The sequence below is a fragment of the Vulpes lagopus genome, chromosome 6 (genome assembly GCF_018345385.1).
Source record: "Vulpes lagopus strain Blue_001 chromosome 6, ASM1834538v1, whole genome shotgun sequence".
In the NCBI taxonomy this organism is placed as follows: Eukaryota; Metazoa; Chordata; class Mammalia; order Carnivora; family Canidae; genus Vulpes; species Vulpes lagopus.
Window position 1 is genome coordinate 113,824,979 of NC_054829.1, and position 10,179 is coordinate 113,835,157.

General features: G+C 41.8%; 1 protein-coding gene across 2 annotated transcripts in view; it reads right to left on the bottom strand.

Annotated features, from left to right (window-relative positions):
- Positions 1-7,106, bottom strand: part of SEC24D (SEC24 homolog D, COPII coat complex component) — a 102,340-nt gene extending 95,234 nt beyond the window's left edge. For both annotated transcript variants that reach the window (XM_041759232.1, XM_041759233.1), the window contains exons 1-2: positions 6,871-7,106; positions 4,477-4,635 (exon numbers count right to left, since the gene is read on the bottom strand). In XM_041759232.1, coding sequence (XP_041615166.1) covers positions 4,477-4,594 — 118 coding nt within the window. In that variant the 5' untranslated portion in view covers positions 4,595-4,635; positions 6,871-7,106. The remainder of the gene's footprint in view (positions 1-4,476; positions 4,636-6,870) is intronic.
- Between the last annotated feature and the right edge of the window lie 3,073 nt (positions 7,107-10,179).

Genomic DNA, 10,179 nt, shown 5'->3' on the forward strand with positions numbered 1-10,179 from the left:
CTACTGCCCTTAAAATAAAGCCTTAAGATGACCCCATCTTCCATTCCAGGCATATCTCTCACTGTCAGCCATGTTGAACCTCTTGCATGTGGCTCAAAAGGGCCACCTCCAAACCCTAGCAAGCTGCCTCCTTACCTGGCCAATTTCTACTCATATTTCAAGTCATTTCTTCCAGGAAAACTCCCTTGGTTTTGGAAAACCAAAACCATAAGCCTTGGTTATATGCCCCTGCCATGTGCTACATACCACCTTCTACCTCCTTTATTATGATAAATGTATTATGATAGCACTGTTCCCTGTATTGCCACTGTCAATTTACTTAATGCATGTCCCACTAGATAGCTAAGTACTACAAGGGCTGAGATTAGGTTTATTTTATTCATTGTTAATAGTGCCGCAAGTATTTTGCTCACTCAATAAATCTGTTAAATTCATTACTACAAAGCACTAGCATCACACAACAGGCACAAATGGAAGTATGGTCTGTGAGAAACACAAAAAGAGAGTTAGTACTGCCCAGATATATGTTAGAATAAATAGTTCAAGGAATCACAACTATGTCACCTAGTCACCTATGTCCGTCACAAAACCAAGAAAAGGATCACCAAAAGGCACAGAAGATGAGGAGATCTAGGGTCGCTCAGTACAAATAAATAAATAATTTATTTGTACTGAGTTTAAATTTATTTGTTTAAATAATTAAACAAAAACACCATATTTTACAGAGAGGTATATTTACAGAGTCTGATAGCCTGGTATCCATATGAGAATTAAATAAGGAGAAAGGGGTTTAAATTAAAGCGTGAAGGATTTAATCCAACAGTTTCTTCGTTGTTGTTGTTGTTGTTTTAATATTGGTAAGTACTAAAGTGTTGCTGATGAATGAAGTACCTTGTCATTCACATATTCATTTAGTGTCTTCTCTGCTCTAGGCACATCTGTTATAATACATTGTAGTAAATGGTATAGAGGCCTATACAGGTGTTAGGAGAACACAAAAGGAAGAAAGATTTATAGATAAGTTCAAGAAGCAGTGGTCAGAAAGGCTTGTAGGCACAACATCTGAGGTGAATCTGAAGGAGGAGTGTGGAGGTAAAATACCCTACAGGGAGGACAAGGTGAAGGCGTGGATTGGCCTTCTGGTAGTGTGGACTACAAATCAGAGTACAAGTACAAACCAGCTTCCAAATGACTAATGGGTTAGTATCACTGCTTGTAACAGGTATGGTAACGGGGCAGACAAGCTGAAAAGAAAATGGGTACATTAATGAAGGTCTAAGGAGCTTAAAATACAATGAGAGAGAAAAAATAAATAAATAAATAAAAAATAAAAATAAAAAAATAAAATAAAATAAAAATACAATGAGAGGCCATGGGAAGCCATAAAAGATTTTAAGCAAAAGGAGTAAAAAATTAGACTTGCATGCTATAAAAATCCATCCAGCACGTACTGGAGAGAGGAAGAATAGGTAAGAGATTTTAGTAATTCAGGTGAAAGATGAACAGCTTGAACAGGAAGCGTTACAAGAGGATAGAGAGGAGGAAGCAGGTAGGAAAGAGGTTTACAATCATTCAAAAAGAATTTGGAAGGACAGTTGGATTGAAGAAGGCAAAAGGAAGAGATTGTTTTTATTTTAAGACTTTATTTATTTGAGAGAGAGAGAGAGAGTGTTGAGAGAGAGAGTGCTAACAGAGGGAGAGTATGAGCAGGGGGAGGGACAGAGGGGAGGCGGAACTTGATCCCAGGACTCTGGGATCAAGAGGCAAAGGCAGATGCTTAACCAACTGAGCCACCCATGTGCCCAGGAAGAGATTGTTTTTAATAGTGAAAGTTTCTAATTTGGATAATTGAGTAAATGATGATGACGCTGGGTGAGATATGGAATGCCAGGAAAAAATAGGTTTCATGAAAAAAATTCTGAATTATTTTGGACATGCTGAGTTTAATGTGCCCATATAAACAGGTGGGCAACTGAAAATATGGGTCTGCAGCTTAGGAGAGACATATGGGCTAGAGAAACAGATCTGAGAGACTAGTACTTCATACAGAACGTTACAGTCTAGGGGAAAAAAATCCATAGAAAGAAAAGGAATGGCAACAGAACTCCCAGGGAGCCCTCTGAGAGCCTTCTGTCTTGGTGGGAGAGGGACTATCCACAGCCACAGAGCCTGAGGAGAGCAGTTTTTAAATTTATTTTTATTTTTTAAATTTTATTTATTTATTTATTTACTTATTTACTTATTTATTTTCAGCCATAGAAACATCTTTATTGAAGAGAATGGGGGTCATGCTGAGTTCGGGGACATGCAATGGAAGGGGCAGTTGTGAGCTGTCGTTGGTGGTCAGGGCCCCAGGTCCACCCTAGACTCCCTGGGCCTTCGGGTTCTCCCTCAGGCTGTTGGTCTGGCCAAGGTCCTGAGAGGTCCTTTGGGGCCAGTGACTCAGATTTGGTGTTTTGGACCTGTGACCAGAACGTAGATTGAAATAGTGTTCAAAAAAAAAAAAAAGAAAAGAAAAGAAAAGAAATAGGGTTCTAGGATTTGGGATCCCCTCAAGGCAGGGGTGGGGAGCCTTCATGTATTAGAGACGGAGGCTTTAGGATTTGGGGTTCCTTGAGGCCTGGGGCTCTTTGCATTTGGGTGTCTTGAGATCCACTGACAAGAAGGAGAAACGGCAATGCTTAGAGTCATTCAGAAGCGGAAGGGGGCTCCTTAGAAAAAGATGTCCAGAAAGCCATCAATAAAAGTAACGAAAGATTGCATCACTGACCCAAAGGAGTAGACCGTTTTGTACAAACAAGAGCCAGAAACAGTGTCAAATTCAAAAGATGACAGGACAGGGTCTACTGCATCTGGTAATAGGGCCACTAATGACCTTGGTGGGAGAAGGGTAAGAGTGGATGGGGGGGCCCAAGCTATGGGGCAGAGAGTACAATAAGCCATAGAAGGACTGAGAGGCAAGGATAGAGAGTCATGGAGAGAAGCAAGTATTTGCTTAAGAAGATGGCTGTGAAGAGAAAAAGGAAGGGCAAACGATACTTCGCTCTACTTCGGTGTGTATTAGAGTTTGTTATTTTCTTGAGGGACTTGGGTATGATTCCTGGCTATACCACACCTCTGTGACCTTGGATAAGTCACAGTACACCAGCCAGTCAGTTTTCTTAGATGCAGAATAGGGCTAGTAATCTACTTCACAGCAATGTGTAAGGATTAAATGAAATAATGCATGTAAAACTTTCAGGACCAGTTTTTGATACATAAGAAGCACTCATAAGGAACAATTTATAATTTTCATCATATACAAATATAGAGGAGAATGAACCATCAGATAGAAATTAGAAAAATATGGTTCCTACAGGATCTACATCTATAAATATTACAGGGAAGATTGGTTCTGGACAAGAGGAGGATGCTTCATCTGAAAGTTTTTAAAAATTAAGGACACACTAAATCACAAGGGTGACTTACACAGGAAACTCAAGTCTTAGAGCATCTCCTGCAACAAATTGTGTGTGGTTGCTATAACCAAGCCTCCTCAGGGCTTTCCTCACCCCTCAGTGACTTTGCATTCCATACATGCTATCCAGCAGAGCCCAGATCCTATATATCTGAGTCAGTCCTCATGATCCCCAAGAGAGACTGATTTATATACAGACAATTTCAACCAATGATTTGAGCTGAATTTCTTAGGATTCTCTCAAAATTTCAAAGAATTGTCCTACACAAATATTTTTAGGAATTTGGGCTGTTAGACCTGAAACAAGCTATTATTAACCTCACTCCAACCCTGAAACTTGGTCCCCTGATAAAGGAAGGTGGCCTCATGGTGTCAACTGCTATCAGAGCAATGGTCCCACTTCATTACTCCTTTTTTCCCCCAATCTCTGCCCCCAAAGCCAAGATTCCCTTTTGGATACTGTATTTTAAAGCAACCCATATTGTTCAATAATGATTTCAAGGCAAGGCCTTGTTTTTCTTGTTATTATCATGGAGTAATCTTTAGTATATGAATTGAATCATATTTTTCCAATACCAAACCTTTTTCTTTTAATATGATTGCCAAAACCACTTCACTGTATGTGTATGTTTAGTATATAATATATATATAGTATGTACAATATATTTTTTCAATATATATTTATATGTATTTTGTTGTTTTTTTTTTTTTACTGAATGTTTAAATAACCTCACACCACCGACTAGTAGCAAGAACAAGTTTTATGAAAAAGAAAACACTCAGGAAGCTTCCTTTTTTAAATCTATTTTTAAAAACCAAACTCGTTGTATTCCAAGCAATAACCAAATTGATGATGTAGGCTTCTTCTATAAGAGACTTTTCCAAATAAGCTTATACTCTCAAACCACATGCATCATATAATGACCATTCAACACTCCCAAAGCTGCTCTTTCAGAATATCTTATGTCTCTCAGCCTGAGAATCAATAATCACATGTAAGCCAAAATAATGCACTTTACCTGGTGCAGAACCTGCATGAGATGGGTCCCCATAGTGTCCATAATGTGGTGAAGAAAGGCCTATTCCAGGCTGGGACTGAGAATAGGCGGGTGTGGCCACATACCCTTGTTGACTCATTATGAAAATATCATTCCAAGGGAAAGCTCTACAGAATGATTCTACAACAGAAAAAAAGAAAATGTCAACAAGAGAGCTTGAGTGACTTAATGCTATTAAAAATACGAACACTGCTAATAAATATTTATAATGCTGTGAGGAAAATATCAGGTGTGAGATGTCTTCATATCATATAATATATCATAATATCCTCTAAAAAAGCTCTAAGCATAGGTCTATGGAACTCAGTAACTCATTTCTATAGGCAAATTCTCAGGCACAAAATCTGAATAACTGCCAATTACTTTTTCATTGGAAGAATGAACTATTTCCCAGATAGTCTTTCATAAATGTATCCACTATTTTTGTGCCTTTGGTTTCCATGGCTCCATTTCAGCACAAAGCATACCACTGGCAATAATCACAAGTCATTCAACTGACTGACCAGTAGAACTGCCAGTGGTCTGCAATCAGAAGCTTCATGACTTGTGTCATTTCAGTGATATCCGCATTAGTAATTTTAGCCAGGCAGCTAGGATAAAGAGAAATCAATAGTCTAACAAATATAGCAGAAGATAAAGAAGTTGGTAATGGACTTATTTTATGAGTCATAAAATGACTAAGCCAGGTTGCAGCCTACAAACATTTGAGTTATCAGTGGTTTCTCATTCAAAGATGACAGACTCTCTTTCTAATTTAAATATCACACCTCTAAGAACATATACACATATACTTAAGAACTAAGGAAAAAAAGCAATTTCATATATGTTCAGGCATGTACACACACGTCTGACAATACAACATACCCATCCGGATTCTATTCAGAAGTTAAACATCAATTTGTTTTAAATTTAGCATTTTTTTCCAGGTTTCATGAAATAAAACATATTTCATGAAACTATTCTCAAAGAATTTTTATAATAATAATAATAATAATAATAATAATAATAATAAAATGCTCTGAATCCTGGTAAAGGGAGTCGGTTTTCACCACAAATCTACCAATACTTGGCTGTGTGACGTGGAATAAGGTGAAGAACCTCTCTGGGCCTCAGTTCCCTCTTACAAAATGAAGCTTCTGAAGGCTTTAGGGACATAAAACACCGATACCACAATTTCTTTCCAGTTGCTTCATCTGGCAGGAATATTTTTTCCTTTTGTTATTTTGTGATGCCACCTTTTAAGGTAAAACGTTCAGTGATACCTGCTAAGACTTGAAATAGATCCAGGCTCAGGAAACCTCATTCCTCTCTTGGTTTCATTTTCCTATTAAACTCTAACTTTCCAAAATTAAAGCAACCAGATGAAAATGTGATTAAGACCATTTTTCTCCTCCTCAGAAGGAAAGAACTAGAGAGAGGAGAGAGAGGCAAAAGGCTGCTGGTCCACTTTGTTCCTGACAACACTCTTACCCTCCTCCCACGTTAGCAGAGAGAGAGAGACGTGGCAGCCTGAGCTTTGGTCAAGCTCCTCCAACCAAGCACATTTAGGAAGTCAGCAGGAGCACACACCTACGTAGCAGCCTGTTGCTGAGTGACGGAGAGAGAAGGCAGGGATGTTCGCTCCGAACAGCAGGAAGCAAGCAGCCGCGTCCCTCCTAACTGGTCCTGACAGGAATTTGCCTCCTCACGCAACCTAGTGTGCCACGTCAAACTTCCTCACACAGCCCCAAGTTACAGAAACCTGACTCAGCTTCAAGCAGCGACGACATGGCACCAAGCCACTTGGCAAGAGCAGGCCTACGATCAGAATCCGGGGAGCTTCAATCGCAGACCAAGCCCCCGGTCGTCCTCCCGCCCCGCGCCGTCCCTGGCCAACGACACCCAAGACGTGCCTCTCACCCCCCTGGGCCAACTTCGGGTTTGGACAAACTGGTTTCGCCACCAGGATGTCCCGAGGCTTGAAGATACAGTTGCCATTTTTGACCATGAGTATTTCCAATATCACCATCCTCCAAAGAGGGAATTAAGTTGATACAGACGCCAGAAAACCGCTGCCCGTGCCAGCGGAATACCGTGGCTCCTGAGGACGCTAACCGCGCCGTTGCCAGCATCCCCAGACAAAAAGATGGGGGCGGGGGCGGGTACAAAATGCCCACGCCCACCCACCCCACCCCCAATATTAAACTGTGCGAAAGGGCTAAAGGGACAAAGTAGGAGGTCTCCCCCGCTGCCTGCCACAGGTGAGCATCCAGCCCGCCGCCCACCCCCCCCCAGGCCGGGCACCGCACCCCACTCCAGCTGTGCCTGCGGAGGGGCCGTCCCGCCGGCGCGGAGCAAGGCAGGGCGAGGCACTACCTGGTCTGTTCCCGCACGCCGCCGGGCTCCCGAGAGCCTGCGCTCTGCTCCTGGCGCCGGGCACCCCCGGTGACCCAGCTCCCGCTGCGGCCGCTGCTCCCGCGGCGCCTTCCCCCCCCCGCGGCTCGGTGCGTGTCCCCGCAGGCTGGTCTCGCGCACAGAGTTGCAGCCGGGCTGGGAACTGCCACGTCAAACACTCTCCCGGCTGCGCGCCCCCAGCGCCGGGGTTCGGACCAGCTGCCGCGCTCCCGCCGGCGCACGCGCACAGACCGGACAGGGCGGGGCCGGGGCGGGGCCGGGGGCGGGGCCGGGGGCGGGGGGCGGGGCCGGGGCTGGAGCGCGGCCGGCGTATTGACCGTCCGTACTCCCTTTTTTTTTTTTTTTTTTCCCTCTTTTTGCCTCATCCTCTGTTTTGTTTGTTTGTTTTCCCACAACATGTCAAAATGTTAACGCTGTTGCTAGGTCAGAGCCACGTTTTCGCTGTGGACCCCTGTAGGAAGGCGGGAGTGCGTAATGAGGGCTCATTCATTCTTTCATTCAACAGGTTGCCGCTTAAGCTGTGCATCCAACCAGTTGTGAATATTACTCGAATATTCCTCGAATAACTGTGATATTACAGGTATTGTTTGCGGATACGAGAAGGTATATACGATGTAAGACCCGCGAAGAGATTAGAATTTAAGGGCGAATCTGGCACGTGTACAAGGACAATCCGATGACGTATTCGTGCAATGCAATACGGAGGAAGGGAAACCCAAGGCGGCCTGGCCACGAGAAAAACAGGGAGGAAAGGGGTTGAAAAGTATGGGAAGAGGGGTCTTCACTGAAGCTGAAATTGCTGGATTTCTGTGTGTTCCCTCTAGGAATGCCTACAGACTCATGATGAAGGAAGGTGACTGAACCCACGCCAAACATGGATTGATACATGTGAAAGCACCCCGTTTAGCTCACTGTATTGTGAGAAACAGCTGAGAAAGGCAACATACGTGACACCTGGCACTTGGCTTCTTCTCTAGCTAGCCTTTCAAACTAGGACCATGTCACAATGTCCCACTCCTAGAGAGAGAAGCCTTCAGCCAGCCCTAGGTTTGATAGAGCACTTTGCCCAAACTTACCCAAGGAAACCACATCAGCGTTTTGTTTTCAACATATACTTTCCCCTCTCTCTGTGTCTCTCATGAACAAATAAACAAATTTAAAAAAAAAATATATATATATATATATACTTTCTTCTAGGCTACAAGAAGATAAAAAAATACTTGACAAATCCCTTAATTGATGAAATCCCTAGGCAAAAACTTGTATAGGTATGATGCTACTGCTGAAATGCTCCATGAGTTTTTCAGGCATTTTCAGTGATTCCAGCATGGTAAAAACTAATGGTCCCTTCCGCCTTCTTTCTTTCTTTCTTTTTTTTTTTTTTTTTACAATTTTAAGATGTGATGCACTGCCTACATCCAGCTTCAACACTGGTCAGATTTGAGAATCCACAATGAAAAGTTTGTTTTAAATTTGTTTCTTGTATTCTCAATACAATGGAAATATTTGATGGAGTTTAGGAAGCTTTGGTCTGTGTATTGAAGAAGCACAGCTTGTAAGAGCAATAAAAAAAAAAGTTGTCATATCACGGTTATGTCACAATGTAGGAGAGAATAGTCACTTGGAGACAGGAACACTATGTAATCAGCTGATTGGCTTGTTGCCTCTAGAAAACCACTAAATTTCAGTTTGTAAATCCTTTCTCACTTCTTGTTCTGGAGCACCAGGACAAACAATGTGTGATTTCAGTTCTAAGACAGTGTTGAATTCCTAAATATTTAAAGTTGAAAGGGATTAGAGATATAGATAACTCCATATTCAGTGAAGACTGAATTCAACCAAATCATCTTATAGACTAAAAAGCCAAATTTCAGAAAATTAAAATAACTTACTAGTCTTTGAGTTGGCAGTCATGCCTTCTGATTTTAATTTCAAAGCAATTTTTACCCCATTTTTCTTCCTTTTAATATTACTCTGAGTTACTCTATTAAATGGTTTTGACTTTCTTTCCTATATCTACCTTATATTTAAGTTTTCAAATAAATACAATATTAGTAGACCATACAGCTCCACCAGTACTTGGAGTTAGAAATCACATATTTCTTTTTCTTATGAAATAGACTTCTAGTTTCAATCCTGCTTCCCTCCTTGTGACCTTAAGTAACCACCCCTTTAGTGACTAATTTCTGACCTTATTATTGTGGTAGGGGGTTGCTGAACTTCACCAAACAGGAAGGTTAGCCTGGATTCCCAGCCTTCCTTGGTCCAACTACCCCAATGCCACCTGATGTCAGTCTCTCATCTTCCATGTATAATCTATGTGGTCACCCTGGTAACCATATCCTAATTGAAAGTTGAGATCACAGGGAATGTCCATGTGCTGGGGTTCTGTGTTCTTCAGGGTCTTTCTGTTCTACCTTTATTTATTTATTTTATTTCTTAAGTAATCTCTATGCCCAGTGTGGAGCTTGAACTCACAACCCTGAGATCAAGAGTCACATGCTCCACTGACTGAGCCAGCCAAGCACTCCTCTTTTCTAACTTTGAAAGGAAAAGAAAGAAGAGACTCAACTACATAAGACTATACAGAAAGATAATGAATTTCCAGACAATACTTTGGGCTCTTTCTGTTATATACACTTTGGAAGAAAAGAACTATGATGCTCTAAGCATTTATTTTAAATTTTTTAAGATTTATTTATTTACTTACTTATTTCCTTATTTATTTATGAGAGAAAGCAGGGGGAGGGACAAAGGGAGAGGAAGAGAGAGAATCTCAAGCAGAATCCATGCTGAGCATGGAGCTGGACTCTGGGCTCAATCCCACAACCCTGAGCAGAAACCAACAGTCAGACACTTAACCTACTGAGCCACCCAAGGGCCCATCTAAGCATTTATGTAACTTAAGTTTGGGGTCTCTGGTTTAAAAGCTAGGGTTTGAAGAGGGTTTACAGGGGCAGCCCTGGTGGCGCAGCAGTTTGGCGCCGCCTGCAGCCCAGGGCGTGATCCTGGAGACCTGGATCGAGTCTCACGTCGGGCTCCCTGCATGGAGCCTGCTTCTCCCTCTGCCCCTCTCTCTCTGTGTTGCTCATGAATAAATAAATAAAATCTTAAAAATAAATAAATAAAACATTTTTAAAAACTGAAACAGGAAAAAAAAATTTTTTTAAATGAAGAGGGTTTACATTTTAAAAAACTGAAATAGCCAAGACTTGGACTATGTTAAATATCCAAAAGCACAGTCAATAAGGCCAAGTTAAATGGTAGTGG